This window comes from Pleurodeles waltl, chromosome 6, assembly GCF_031143425.1.
Source record: "Pleurodeles waltl isolate 20211129_DDA chromosome 6, aPleWal1.hap1.20221129, whole genome shotgun sequence".
Taxonomy (NCBI): Eukaryota; Metazoa; Chordata; class Amphibia; order Caudata; family Salamandridae; genus Pleurodeles; species Pleurodeles waltl.
The window spans coordinates 1,513,370,169-1,513,385,586 of NC_090445.1; the positions used below are offsets into that span (position 1 = coordinate 1,513,370,169).

At 50.1% G+C, this 15,418-nt stretch overlaps 1 protein-coding gene across 11 annotated transcripts in view; it reads left to right on the forward strand.

Annotated features, from left to right (window-relative positions):
• LOC138301017 (cyclin-dependent kinase 11B-like) overlaps positions 1-15,418 on the forward strand; it is a 634,168-nt gene that overhangs the window by 346,419 nt on the left and 272,331 nt on the right. For all 11 annotated transcript variants that reach the window (XM_069241025.1, XM_069241026.1, XM_069241031.1 and 8 more), the window contains one exon: positions 15,074-15,195. In XM_069241025.1, coding sequence (XP_069097126.1) covers positions 15,074-15,195 — 122 coding nt within the window. The remainder of the gene's footprint in view (positions 1-15,073; positions 15,196-15,418) is intronic.

The window sequence follows — 15,418 nt, forward strand, 5'->3', positions numbered from 1 at the left end:
TAATGCTCTATTTTGTGGTAGTGTGGTCGAGCAGTAGGCTTATCCAAGGAGTAGTGTTAAGCATTTGTTGTACATACACATAGACAATAAATGAGGTACACACACTCTGAGACAAATCCAGCCAATAGGTTTTGTTATAGAAAAATATCTTTTCTTAGTTTATTTTAAGAACCACAGGTTCAAATTTAACATGTAATATCTTGTTTGAAAGGTATTGCAGGTAAGTACATTAGGAACTTTGAATCATTTCAATTGCATGTATACTTTTCAAGTTATTCACAAATAGCTACTTTAAAAGTGGACACAGTGCAATTTTCACAGTTCCTGGGGGAGGTAAGTTTTTGTTAGTTTTACCAGGTAAGTAAGACACTTACAGGGTTCAGTTCTTGGTCCAAGGTAGCCCACCGTTGGGGGTTCAGAGCAACCCCAAAGTTACCACACCAGCAGCTCAGGGCCGGTCAGGTGCAGAGTTCAAAGTGGTGCCCAAAACGCATAGGCTAGAATGGAGAGAAGGGGGTGCCCCGGTTCCGGTCTGCTTGCAGGTAAGTACCCGCGTCTTCGGAGGGCAGACCAGGGGGGTTTTGTAGGGCACCGGGGGGGACACAAGCCCACACAGAAATTTCACCCTTAGCGGCGCGGGGGCGGCCGGGTGCAGTGTTAGCACAAGCGTCGGGTTCGCAATGTAAGTCAATGAGAGATCAAGGGATCTCTTCAGCGCTGCAGGCAGGCAAAGGGGGGCTTCCTCGGGGAAACCTCCACTTGGGCAAGGGAGAGGGACTCCTGGGGGTCACTTCTGCAGTGAAAGTCCGGTCCTTCAGGTCCTGGGGGCTGCGGGTGCAGGGTCTTTTCCAGGCGTCGGGACTTAGGTTTCAGAGAGTCGCGGTCAGGGGAAGCCTCGGGATTCCCTCTGCAGGCGGCGCTGTGGGGGCTCAGGGGGGACAGGTTTTGGTACTCACAGTCGTAGAGTAGTCCGGGGGTCCTCCCTGAGGTGTTGGTTCTCCACCAGCCGAGTCGGGGTCGCCGGGTGCAGTGTTGCAAGTCTCACGCTTCTTGCAGGGAGTTGCAGGGTTCTTTAAAGCTGCTTCTTGAAACAAAGTTGCAGTCTTTTTGGAGCAGGTCCGCTGTCCTCTGGAGTTTCTTGTCGTCGTCGAAGCAGGGCAGTCCTCAGAGGATTCAGAGGTCGCTGGTCCCTTTGGAAGGCGTCGCTGGAGCAGAGTTCTTTGGAAGGCAGGAGACAGGCCGGTGAGTTTCTGGAGCCAAGGCAGTTGTTGTCTTCTGGTCTTCCTCTGCAGGGGTTTTCAGCTAGGCAGTCCTTCTTCTTGTTGTTGCAGGAATCTAGTTTCTAGGTTCAGGGAGAGCCCTTAAATACTAAATTTAAGGGCGTGTTTAGGTCTGGGGGGTTAGTAGCCAATGGCTACTAGCCCTGAGGGTGGGTACACCCTCTTTGTGCCTCTTCCCAAGGGGAGGGGGTCACATTCCTATCCCTATTGGGGGAATCCTCCTTCTACAAGATGGAGGATTTCTAAAAGTCAGAGTCACCTCAGCTCAGGACACCTTAGGGGCTGTCCTGACTGGCCAGTGACTCCTCCTTGTTTTTCTCATTATCTCTCCTGGAGTTGCCGCCAAAAGTGGGGGCTGGGTCCAGGAGGCGGGCATCTCCACTAGCTGGAGTGCCCTGGGGCATTGTAACACGAAGCTTGAGCCTTTGAAGCTCACTGCTAGGTGTTACAGTTCCTGCAGGGGGGAGGTGTGAAGCACCTCCACCCAGAGCAGGCTTTGTTTCTGTCCTCAGAGAGCACAAAGGCTCTCACCGCATGAGGTCAGACACTCGTCTCTCAGCAGCAGGCTGGCACAGACCAGTCAGTCCTGCACTGAACAATTGGGTAAAATACAGGGGGTATCTCTAAGATGCCCTCTGTGTGCATTTTTTAATAAATCCAACACTGGCATCAGTGTGGGTTTATTATTCTGAGAAGTTTGATACTAAACTTCCCAGTATTCAGTGTAGCCATTATGGAGCTGTGGAGTTCGTTTTTGACAGACTCCCAGCCCATATACTCTTATGGCTACCCTGCACTTACAATGTCTAAGGTTTTGCTTAGACACTGTAGGGGCATAGTGCTCATGCACATATGCCCTCACCTGTGGTATAGTGCACCCTGCCTTAGGGCTGTAAGGCCTACTAGAGGGGTGACTTACCTATGCCACAGGCAGTGGGAGGTTGGCATGGCACCCTGAGGGGAGTGCCATGTCGACTTAGTCATTTTCTCCCCATCAGCACACACAAGCTGGCAAGCAGTGTGTCTGTGCTGAGTGAGGGGTCCCTAGGGTGGCATAAGACATGCTGCAGCCCTTAGAGACCTTCCCTGGCATCAGGGCCCTTGGTACCAGGGGTACCAGTTACAAGGGACTTACCTAGGTGCCAGGGTTGTGCCAATTGTGGAAACAATGGTACATTTTAGGTGAAAGAACACTGGTGCTGGGGCCTGGTTAGCAGGGTCCCAGCACACTTCTCAGTCAAGTCAGCATCAGTATGAGGCAAAAAGTGGGGGGTAACTGCAACAGGGAGCCATTTCTTTACACAAGCCCCCCCCAGCCCACAGGCCAGGAGACTCAGCCAAAGCTGGGAGAGTCTTCCTAGTCTGTCAGGCGAGGAAGAGTAGAGGAAATAGGCTGGTTTGTTGCAGGGCCTACTCTGCCTTACATCCTCCTGTTCAGGTCATTCCCTCTGGGGAACTGACCCACTTCCACAGTGATAGGACCTAGTCTGAACTGCCTCTTGTCTGTGCTTTTTATGTCTTCCCCCATTCTCTCTATTTTGGGGTTAGAGGTATCCACCTCTGCTAATCTTATCTTAGCCAGGGTCACCCCTAGCTTACCCAAAGAGGTTACCCAGAGCTGGAGTAACCCCACCATGACCAACCGGGTCAGGGGGCCTAACTTGTTATTTGGCATGGGGTCAGACCACCATGCCAAGGATAGTGCAGCCATAAAGGCTAACACCCAGCAGAGGCCACTGACAGCTGTCAGTGCCCAGAACCACACCTTTAGCTCTTCACCTACAAGGGAAGGGGCTAAGTTACAGGCTTCTTTGGGTTCAGGGTGCCTGTCTGCTGTATTAGAGTGGGGGGTTACCACATCTTGTAGTAAACACCCTTCTTCCACTCTTTCTTCTGTTAGCTGAGGAGCCACCCACTCAGGCTTAACAGTTGCCTGACTAGCCAGGACTTCTTGCGGGTCAGGTTGGACTTTATCAGTGCCACTTTTGGAGTTCTCCTCTACTGGAGCAGAATCTCCTTGGCTTGCTGGAACCTTGGCTAAAGGTTGTCCACCTTTCCTACTCTGTTTCCTTTTCTTTTTCTTCTGGGGCCTACTTGCATTTACTGCAGAGGCAGGCACTCCAGAATCCTTGGGAGAGGACTGGCCCTGGACCAGTTCTTCTCTTAGGCTCTGACTAACCTCTGGGTAGTCATTTCCAAGGAGACAATCAAGGGGGAGGTCTGTACTGAGTACCACCCTTCTCCAGCTAAAAGTTCCACCCACTTCTATGGGCACAAAAGCCACAGGCCTATTAGTGACCCTGTCTGGGCTAACTCTTACTCTGGCCATCTCACCTGGGATGTACTGGTTTGAGAACACCAGCCTGTCATGCACAATAGTGTGACTGGCACAAGTGTCTCTCAGGGCAGTGGCTGGGATTCCATTCACCTGTAGGTGGTGGAAGTGTCTACTTCCCTCTGGAATCTCCAACTCACCTGTTGGGCCCTTTTTCCAGTTGAAGGCTATGAAGACCTCCTCATCTGAGGAGTCATCCCCAATAGCTACACTGGTCACCCCTGGAGTTTTGCTAGGGGGTTTGTTTTTGGGACAAGAAGTGTCCTTGGTGTGGTGCCCTGTCTGTTTACAGTTATGGCACCATGCCTTAGTGGCATCCCAGCTCTTACCCTGGTACCCACCTTTGTTTTGGGTTGTGTCTCTGGGCCCACCCACCTGGTCTGGTTTTTGGGGGCCTACAGGGGACTCTTTTTCTTTGTTTCTAGTGTCACCCACTTTCTCCTGGGGAGGCTTTGTAATCCCTTTCTTTTGGTCACCCCCAGTGGAAGTTTTGGTTACCCTAGTTGTAGGAAGTTGGCTCTGTATGTGCTATTTCAAAGTAAGGAATAGCATGCACAGAGTCCAAGGGTTCCCCTTAGAGGTAAAATAGTGGTAAAAATAGATAATACTAATGCTCTATTTTGTGGTAGTGTGGTCGAGCAGTAGGCTTATCCAAGGAGTAGTGTTAAGCATTTGTTGTACATACACATAGACAATAAATGAGGTACACACACTCAGAGACAAATCCAGCCAATAGGTTTTGTATAGAAAAATATCTTTTCTTAGTTTATTTTAAGAACCACAGGTTCAAATTCTACATGTAATATCTCCTTCGAAAGGTATTGCAGGTAAGTACTTTAGGAACTTCAAATCATAAAAATTGCATGTATACTTTTCAAGTTATTGACAAATAGCTGTTTTAAAAGTGGACACTTAGTGCAATTTTCACAGTTCCTGGGGGAGGTAAGTTTTTGTTAGTTTTACCAGGTAAGTAAGACACTTACAGGGCTTAGTTCTTGGTCCAAGGTAGCCCACCGTTGGGGGTTCAGAGCAACCCCAAAGTCACCACACCAGCAGCTCAGGGCCGGTCCGGTGCAGAGTTCAAAGTGGTGCCCAAAACACATAGGCTAGAATGGAGAGAAGGGGGTGCCCCGGTTCCGGTCTGCTTGCAGGTAAGTACCCGCGTCTTCGGAGGGCAGACCAGGGGGGTTTTGTAGGGCACCGGGGGGGACACAAGTCCACACAGAGATTTCACCCTCAGCAGCGCGGGGGCGGCCGGGTGCAGTGTAGAAACAAGCGTCGGGTTTTCAATGTTAGTCTATGAGAGATCTCGGGATCTCTTCAGCGCTGCAGGCAGGCAAGGGGGGGATTCCTCGGGGAAACCTCCACTTGGGCGAGGGACTCCTGGGGGTCACTCCTCCAGTGAAAGTCCGGTCCTTCAGGTCCTGGGGGCTGCGGGTGCAGGGTCTCTCCCAGGCGTCGGGACTTTAGGTTCAAAGAGTCGCGGTCAGGGGAAGCCTCGGGATTCCCTCTGCAGGCGGCGCTGTGGGGGCTCAGGGGGGACAGGTTTTGGTACTCACAGTATCAGAGTAGTCCTGGGGTCCCTCCTGAGGTGTTGGATCGCCACCAGCCGAGTCGGGGTCGCCGGGTGCAGTGTGGCAAGTCTCACGCTTCTTGCGGGGAGCTTGCAGGGTTCTTTAAAGCTGCTGGAAACAAAGTTGCAGCTTTTCTTGGAGCAGGTCCGCTGTCCTCGGGAGTTTCTTGTCTTTTCGAAGCAGGGGCAGTCCTCAGAGGATGTCGAGGTCGCTGGTCCCTTTGGAAGGCGTCGCTGGAGCAGGATCTTTGGAAGGCAGGAGACAGGCCGGTGAGTTTCTGGAGCCAAGGCAGTTGTCGTCTTCTGGTCTTCCGCTGCAGGGGTTTTCAGCTGGGCAGTCCTTCTTCTTGTAGTTGCAGGAATCTATTTTTCTAGGGTTCAGGGTAGCCCTTAAATACTAAATTTAAGGGCGTGTTTAGGTCTGGGGGGTTAGTAGCCAATGGCTACTAGCCCTGAGGGTGGGTACACCCTCTTTGTGCCTCCTCCCAAGGGGAGGGGGTCACAATCCTAACCCTATTGGGGGAATCCTCCATCTGCAAGATGGAGGATTTCTAAAAGTCAGAGTCACCTCAGCTCAGGACACCTTAGGGGCTGTCCTGACTGGTCGGTGACTCCTCCTTGTTGCTTTCTTTGGTCCCTCCAGCCTTGCCGCCAAAAGTGGGGGCCGTGGCCGGAGGGGGCGGGCAACTCCACTAAGCTGGAGTGCCCTGCTGGGCTGTGACAAAGGGGTGAGCCTTTGAGGCTCACCGCCAGGTGTTACAGCTCCTGCCTGGGGGAGGTGTTAGCATCTCCACCCAGTGCAGGCTTTGTTACTGGCCTCAGAGTGACAAAGGCACTCTCCCCATGGGGCCAGCAACATGTCTCTAGTGTGGCAGGCTGCTGGAACTAGTCAGCCTACACAGACAGTCGGTTAAGTTTCAGGGGGCACCTCTAAGGTGCCCTCTGGGGTGTATTTTGCAATAAAATGTACACTGGCATCAGTGTGCATTTATTGTGCTGAGAAGTTTGATACCAAACTTCCCAGTTTTCAGTGTAGCCATTATGGTGCTGTGGAGTTCGTGTTTGACAAACTCCCAGACCATATACTCTTATGGCTACCCTGCACTTACAATGTCTAAGGTTTTGTTTAGACACTGTAGGGGTACCATGCTCATGCACTGGTACCCTCACCTATGGTATAGTGCACCCTGCCTTAGGGCTGTAAGGCCTGCTAGAGGGGTGTCTTACCTATACTGCATAGGCAGTGAGAGGCTGGCATGGCACCCTGAGGGGAGTGCCATGTCGACTTACTCGTTTTGTCCTCACTAGCACACACAAGCTGGCAAGCAGTGTGTCTGTGCTGAGTGAGAGGTCTCCAGGGTGGCATAAGACATGCTGCAGCCCTTAGAGACCTTCCTTGGCATCAGGGCCCTTGGTACTAGAAGTACCAGTTACAAGGGACTTATCTGGATGCCAGGGTCTGCCAATTGTGGATACAAAAGTACAGGTTAGGGAAAGAACACTGGTGCTGGGGCCTGGTTAGCAGGCCTCAGCACACTTTCAATTGTAAACATAGCATCAGCAAAGGCAAAAAGTCAGGGGGCAACCATGCCAAGGAGGCATTTCCTTACACTAGTCTTGACCCAGTGGTCTGCCTTCTTTCCCAATTCTTGGGGAGAAATTGGACCTAGGTCTACCAGATACTGATGCAACTTTTCATTGAAGCAGTTACTTAAAATGTGTTCTTTCATAAACAAATTATAAAGCCCAACATAGTCATACACTTCATTTCCAGTTACCCAACCATCCAGTGTTTTCACTGAGTAGTCAACATAATCAACCCAGGTCTGGCTCGAGGATTTTTGAGCCCCCCTGAATCTAATTCTATACTCCTCAGTGGAGAATCCAAAGCCCTCAATCAGGGTACCCTTCATGAGGTCATAAGATTCTGCATCTTTTTTAGAGAGTGTGAGGAGTCTATCCCTACACTTTCCTGTGAACATTTCCCAAAGGAGAGCACCCCAGTGAGATTTGTTCACTTTTCTGGTTACACAAGCCCTCTCAAAAGCTGTGAACCATTTGGTGATGTCATCACCATCTTCATATTTTGTTACAATCCCTTTGGGGATTTTCAACATGTCAGGACAATCTCTGACCCTATTTATGTTGCTGCCACCATTGATGGGTCCTAGGCCCATCTCTTGTCTTTCCCTTTCTATGGCTAGGATCTGTCTTTCCAAAGCCAATCTTTTGGCCATCCTGGCTAACTGGATGTCCTCTTCACTGGAGTTACCTTCAGTGATTTCAGAGAGGCTGGACCCTCCTGTGAGGGAGCCAGCATTTCTGACTACTATTTTTGGAGTCAGGGTTTGAGAGACCCTGTTCTCCCTAAATAGGACTGGTAGGGGGGAATTTTCCTCCTAGTCACTATCTTCTTCCTCTGTGTTGCCATCCTCAGAGGGGTTGGCCTTTGCAAACTCTGCCAACAGCTCCTGGAGCTGTAATTTGGAAGGTCTGGGGCCCATTGTTATTTTCTTTATTTTACAGAGTGACCTTAGCTCCCTCATCTTAAGATGGAGGTAAGGTGTGGTGTCGAGTTCCACCACATTCACATCTGTACTAGACATTTTGCTTCTAAAAGTTGGAATACTTTTTAAGAATCTTAAACTGGTTCTAGAATCTAATTCAAACTTTTACAAACTTTTAAACTCTAAAAGAAATGCTAAACAGGATCTAACACAAGGCCCTAGCAGATCTTTAAAGAATTTAGAAAACTTTTCAAATTGCAAAAAATCAATTTCTAATGACAATTTTGGAATTTGTTGTGTGATCAGGTATTGGCTGAGTAGTCCAGCAAATGCAAAGTCTTGTACCCCACCGCTGATCCACCAATGTAGGAAGTTGGCTCTGTATGTGCTATTTCCAAGTAAGGAATAGCATGCACAGAGTCCAAGGGTTCCCCTTAGAGGTACAATAGTGGTAAAAAGAGATAATACTAATGCTCTATTTTGTGGTAGTGTGGTCGAGCAGTAGGCTTATCCAAGGAGTAGTGTTAAGCATTTGTTGTACATACACATAGACAATAAATGAGGTACACACACTCAGAGACAAATCCAGCCAATAGGTTTTGTTATAGAAAAATATCTTTTCTTAGTTTATTTTAAGAACCACAGGTTCAAATTTAACATGTAATATCTTGTTTGAAAGGTATTGCAGGTAAGTACATTAGGAACTTTGAATCATTTCAATTGCATGTATACTTTTCAAGTTATTCACAAATAGCTACTTTAAAAGTGGACACTTAGTGCAATTTTCACAGTTCCTGGGGGAGGTAAGTTTTTGTTAGTTTTACCAGGTAAGTAAGACACTTACAGGGTTCAGTTCTTGGTCCAAGGTAGCCCACCGTTGGGGGTTCAGAGCAACCCCAAAGTTACCACACCAGCAGCTCAGGGCCGGTCAGGTGCAGAGTTCAAAGTGGTGCCCAAAACGCATAGGCTAGAATGGAGAGAAGGGGGTGCCCCGGTTCCGGTCTGCTTGCAGGTAAGTACCCGCGTCTTCGGAGGGCAGACCAGGGGGGTTTTGTAGGGCACCGGGGGGGACACAAGCCCACACAGAAATTTCACCCTCAGCGGCGCGGGGGCGGCCGGGTGCAGTGTTAGCACAAGCGTCGGGTTCGCAATGTAAGTCAATGAGAGATCAAGGGATCTCTTCAGCGCTGCAGGCAGGCAAGGGGGGCTTCCTCGGGGAAACCTCCACTTGGGCAAGGGAGAGGGACTCCTGGGGGTCACTTCTGCAGTGAAAGTCCGGTCCTTCAGGTCCTGGGGGCTGCGGGTGCAGGGTCTTTTCCAGGCGTCGGGACTTGGGTTTCAGAGAGTCGCGGTCAGGGGAAGCCTCTGGATTCCCTCTGCAGGCGGCGCTGTGGGGGCTCAGGGGGGACAGGTTTTGGTACTCACAGTCGTAGAGTAGTCCGGGGGTCCTCCCTGAGGTGTTGGTTCTCCACCAGCCGAGTCGGGGTCGCCGGGTGCAGTGTTGCAAGTCTCACGCTTCTAGCGGGGAGTTGCAGGGTTCTTTAAAGCTGCTTCTTGAAACAAAGTTGCAGTCTTTTTGGAGCAGGTCCGCTGTCCTCTGGAGTTTCTTGTCGTCGTCGAAGCAGGGCAGTCCTCAGAGGATTCAGAGGTCGCTGGTCCCTTTGGAAGGCGTCGCTGGAGCAGAGTTCTTTGGAAGGCAGGAGACAGGCCGGTGAGTTTCTGGAGCCAAGGCAGTTGTTGTCTTCTGGTCTTCCTCTGCAGGGGTTTTCAGCTAGGCAGTCCTTCTTCTTGTTGTTGCAGGAATCTAGTTTCTAGGTTCAGGGAGAGCCCTTAAATACTAAATTTAAGGGCGTGTTTAGGTCTGGGGGGTTAGTAGCCAATGGCTACTAGCCCTGAGGGTGGGTACACCCTCTTTGTGCCTCCTCCCAAGGGGAGGGGGTCACATTCCTATCCCTATTGGGGGAATCCTCCTTCTACAAGATGGAGGATTTCTAAAAGTCAGAGTCACCTCAGCTCAGGACACCTTAGGGGCTGTCCTGACTGGCCAGTGACCCCTCCTTGTTTTTCTCATTATCTCTCCTGGACTTGCCGCCAAAAGTGGGGGCTGGGTCCAGGAGGCGGGCATCTCCACTAGCTGGAGTGCCCTGGGGCATTGTAACACGAAGCTTGAGCCTTTGAAGCTCACTGCTAGGTGTTACAGTTCCTGCAGGGGGGAGGTGTGAAGCACCTCCACCCAGAGCAGGCTTTGTTTCTGTCCTCAGAGAGCACAAAGGCTCTCACCGCATGAGGTCAGACACTCGTCTCTCAGCAGCAGGCTGGCACAGACCAGTCAGTCCTGCACTGAACAATTGGGTAAAATACAGGGGGTATCTCTAAGATGCCCTGTGTGTGCATTTTTTAATAAATCCAACACTGGCATCAGTGTGGGTTTATTATTCTGAGAAGTTTGATACTAAACTTCCCAGTATTCAGTGTAGCCATTATGGAGCTGTGGAGTTCGTTTTTGACAGACTCCCAGCCCATATACTCTTATGGCTACCCTGCACTTACAATGTCTAAGGTTTTGCTTAGACACTGTAGGGGCATAGTGCTCATGCACATATGCCCTCACCTGTGGTATAGTGCACCCTGCCTTAGGGCTGTAAGGCCTACTAGAGGGGTGACTTACCTATGCCACAGGCAGTGGGAGGTTGGCATGGCACCCTGAGGGGAGTGCCATGTCGACTTAGTCATTTTCTCCCCATCAGCACACACAAGCTGGCAAGCAGTGTGTCTGTGCTGAGTGAGGGGTCCCTAGGGTGGCATAAGACATGCTGCAGCCCTTAGAGACCTTCCCTGGCATCAGGGCCCTTGGTACCAGGGGTACCAGTTACAAGGGACTTACCTAGGTGCCAGGGTTGTGCCAATTGTGGAAACAATGGTACATTTTAGGTGAAAGAACACTGGTGCTGGGGCCTGGTTAGCAGGGTCCCAGCACACTTCTCAGTCAAGTCAGCATCAGTATCAGGCAAAAAGTGGGGGGTAACTGCAACAGGGAGCCATTTCTTTACACACTTCAGCTCAGGTTGCCTTAGGGGCTGTCCTGACTGGTCAGTGACTTCTCCTTGTTTTTCTCATTATCTCCTGTGGCCTTGCCGCCAAAAGTGGGGCCGTGGCCGGAGGGGGCGGGCAACTCCACTAGCTGGAATGCCCTGTGGTGCTGGAACAAAGGGGCTGAGCCTTTGAGGCTCACCGCCAGGTGTTACAGCTCCTGCAAGGGGGAGGTGATAAGCATCTCCACCCAGTGCAGGCTTTGTTACTAGCCACAGACTGACAAAGGCACTCTCCCCATGTGGCCAGCAACATGTCTCGAGTGTGGCAGGCTGCTAAAACCAGTCAGCCTACACAAGTAGTTGTTTAAGGTTTCAGGGGGGCACCTCTAAGGTGCCCTCTGGGGTGTATTTTACAATAAAATGTACACTGGCATCAGTGTGCATTTATTGTGCTGAGAAAGTTTGATACCAAACTTCCCAGTTTTCAGTGTAGCCATTATGGTGCTGTGGAGTTTGTGTTTGACAGACTCCCAGACCATATACTCTTATGGCTATCCTGCACTTATAATGTCTAAGGTTTTGCTTAGACACTGTAGGGGCACAGTGCTCATGCACTGGTGCCCCTCATCTATGGTATAGTGCACCCTGCCTTAGGGCTGTAAGGCCTGCTAGAGGGGTGACTTTTCTATACTGCATAGGCAGTGTGAGGTTGGCATGGCACCCTGAGGGGAGTGCCATGTCGACTTCCTCGTTTTGTTCTCACCAGCACACACAAGCTGGCAAGCAGTGTGTCTGTGCTGAGTGAGGGGTCCCCAGGGTGGCATAAGCTATGCTGCAGCCCTTAGAGACCTTCCCTGGCATCAGGGCCCTTGGTACCAGGGGTACCAGTTACAAGGGACTTATCTGGATGCCAGGGTGTGCCAATTGTGTAAAACAAAAGTACAGGTTAGGGAAAGAACACTTGTGCTGGGGCCTGGTTAGCAGGCCTCAGCACACTTTCAATTCAAAACATAGCATCAGCAAAGGCAAAAAGTCAGGGGGTAACCATGCCAAGGAGGCATTTCCTTACAATAAGATTAGCAGAGGTGGATACCTCTAACCCCAAAATAGAGAGAATGGGTGGAGACATTAAAAACACAGATAAGAGGCAATTCAGACTAGGTCCTATCACTGTGGAAGTGGGTCAGTTCCCCAGAGAGAATGACCTGAACAGGAGGATGTAAGGCAGAGTAGGCCCTGCAACAAACCAGCCTATTTCCTCTACTCTTCCTCTACTCTTCCTCGCCTGATAGACTAGGAAGACTCTCCCAGCTTTGGCTGAGTCTCCTGGCCTGTGGGCTGGGGGGGCTTGTGTAAAGAAATGGCTCCCTGTTGCAGTTACCCCCCACTTTTTGCCTGATGCTGACTTGCCTGAGAAGTGTGCTGGGACCCTGCTAACCAGGCCCCAGCACCAGTGTTCTTTCACCTAAAATGTACCATTGTCTCCACAATTGGCACAACCCTGGCACCCAGGTAAGTCCCTTGTAACTGGTACCCCTGGTACCAAGGGCCCTGATGCCAGGGAAGGTCTCTAAGGACAGCAGCATGTCTTATGCCACCCTAGGGACCCCTCACTCAGCACAGACACACTGCTTGCCAGCTTGTGTGTGCTGGTGAGGAGAAAATGACTAAGTCGACATGGCACTCCCCTCAGGGTGCCATGCCAACCTCACACTGCCTGTGGCATAGGTAAGTCACCCCTCTAGCAGGCCTTACAGCCCTAAGGCAGGGTGCACTATACCACAGGTGAGGGCATAGGTGCATGAGTACTATGCCCCTACAGTGTCTAAGCAAAACCTTAGACATTGTAAGTGCAGGGTAGCCATAAGAGTACATGGCCTGGGAGTCTGTCAAAAACGAACTCCACAGCTCCATAATGGCTACACTGAATACTGGGAAGTTTGGTATCAAACTTCTCAGAATAATAAACCCACACTGATGCCAGTGTTGGATTTATAAAAAAAAAATGCACACAGAGGGCATCTTAGAGAGCCCCCTGTATTTTACCCAATTGTTCAGTGCAGGACTGACTGGTCTGTGCCAGCCTGCTGCTGAGAGACGAGTTTCTTACCCCATGTGGTGAGGGCCTTTGTGCTCTCTGAGAACAGAAACAAAAGCCTGCTCTGGGTGGAGGCGCTTCACACCTCCCCCCTGCAGGAACTGTAACATCTAGCAGTGAGCCTCAAAGGCTCAGGCTTCGTGTTACAATGCCCCAGCGCACTCCAGCTAGTGGAGATGCCCGCCCCCTGGACTCAGCCCCCACTTTTGGCTGCAAGTCCAGGAGAGATAATGAGAAAAACAAGGAGGAGTCACTGGCCAGTCAGGACAGCCCCTAAGGTGTCCTGAGGTGACTCTGACTTTTAGAAATCCTCCATCTTGATTTTGGAGGATTCCCCCAATAGGAATAGGGATGTGCCCCCCTCCCCTCAGGGAGGAGGCACAAGGAGGGTGTAGCCACCCTCAAGGACAGTAGCCATTGGCTACTGCCCTCCCAGACCTAAACACGCCCTTACATTTAGTATTAAAGGGCTCCCCAGAACCTAGGAACTTAGATTCCTGCAACCTAAGAAGAAGACGACTGCTGAGCTGAAAAGCCCTGCAGAGAAGACGGAGACACCAACTGCTTTGGCCCCAGCTCTACCGGCCTGTCTCCCACCCCCCCCCCCCCCTTCTGAAGAAATTGCTCCAGCGACGCTTTCCCCAGGACCAGCGACCTCTGAATCCTCAGAAGACTGCCCTGCTCTAAAAGGACCAAGAAACTCTCGAGAACAGCGGCCCTGTTCACCCAAGACTGCAACTTTGTTTCCAAAGGAGCAACTTTAAAACTACTGCGTTTCCCGCCAGAAGCGTGAGACTTGAAACCCTGCACCCGGTGACCCCGACTCGACTGGTGGAGAAACAACGCTTCAGGGAGGACTCCCCGGCGACTCCAAGACTGTGAGTAACCAAAGTTGTCCCCCCTGAGCCCCCACAGCGACGCGCCTGACTCTCAGAACCCGACGCCTGGAAAAGACCCTGCATCCGCAGCCCCCAGGACCTGAAGGATCAGAACTCCAGTGCAGCAGTGACCCCCAGGAGGCCCTCTCCCTTGCCCAGGTGGTGGCTACCCCGAGGAGCCCCCCCCTTGCCTGCCTGCACCGCTGAAGAGACCCCTTGGTCTCCCATTGATTCCTATTACAAACCCGACGCTTGTTTGCACACTGCACCCGGCCCCCCGCGCTGCTGAGGGTGTACTTTTTGTGTGGACTTGTGTCCCCCCCGGTGCCCTACAAAACCCCCCTGGTCTGCCCTCCGAAGACGCGGGTACTTACCTGCTGGCAGACTGGAACCGGGGCACCCCCTTCTCCATTGAAGCCTATGTGTTTTGTGCACCACTTTGAACTCTGCACCTGACCGGCCATGAGCTGCTGGTGTGGTAACTTTGGGGTTGCTCTGAACCCCCAACGGTGGGCTACCTTGGACCCAAATCTGAACCCCGTAGGTGGTTTACTTACCTGCAAGAACTAACAATTACTTACCTCCCCTAGGAACTGTGAAAATTGCACTGTCTAGTTTTAAAATAGCTATATGTGTTTTATTTGAAAAGTATATATGCTATTGTGATTATTCAAAGTTCCTAAAGTACTTACCTGCAATACCTTTCATTTGAGATATTACATGGAAAACTTGAACCTGTGGTTCTTAAAATAAACTAAGAAAATATATTTTTCTATACAAAAACCTATTGGCCTAGAATTGTCTCAGAGTGTGTGTTCCTCATTTATTGCCTGTGTGTATGTACAACAAATGCTTAACACTACTCCTTTGATAAGCCTACTGCTCGACCACACTACCACAAAATAGAGCATTAGTATTATCTCTTTTTGCCACTATCTTTCCTCTAAGGGGAACCCTTGGACTCTCTGCATACTATTCCTTACTTTGAAATAGTGCATACAGAGCCAACTTCCTACAGCAGGCCTCAGCACACTTTCAATTCAAAACATAGCATCAGCAAAGGCAAAAAGTCAGGGGGTAACCATGCCAAGGAGGCATTTCCTTACACTTTTTATTTCAGAAATGGGAGTTAAAAGCTTGACTTGTAAACAGCTAAAGATGTTTTTGTGGATCCACAGCACTCCATAATATTTTATTTACATCGAAGTAAACAATATTGTATTATCAAAATTACTGCTTGGGATTACTAATCCTCAACAAATGTTCACTTTGTTTGCAGTAATGGGATAACACAGCGTATAACAAGTATATGTCTGTTCTCATGCAGTATCAAAACTGGATAACTGAAATTTACAAATCTTATTTTCCAGATGAAATTGTGGCTCTCAAGAGGTTAAAAATGGAAAAAGAGAAAGAAGGCTTCCCTATTACTTCCTTGCGAGAAATTAACACCATTCTGAAAGCACAGCATCCAAATATTGTTACAGTTAGGGTAAGTTTGGGAACTTATGTCCAGTCACCTATAATTTCTCTATTTAAAATTAAATGGAGACCCTTGAAGGAAGGGTTAATTCTTAGATTATTTTGAGACATAAAAGTACCAAGTGAAATATGTTCTGTATGATTGCTTGGACTGGTTGTTTTGTCATATCTAATAGAGACTTCTGGTTGCAGAGTCCTTGCCTTAGAATTTCACCCAGGCGTCAGACTATATC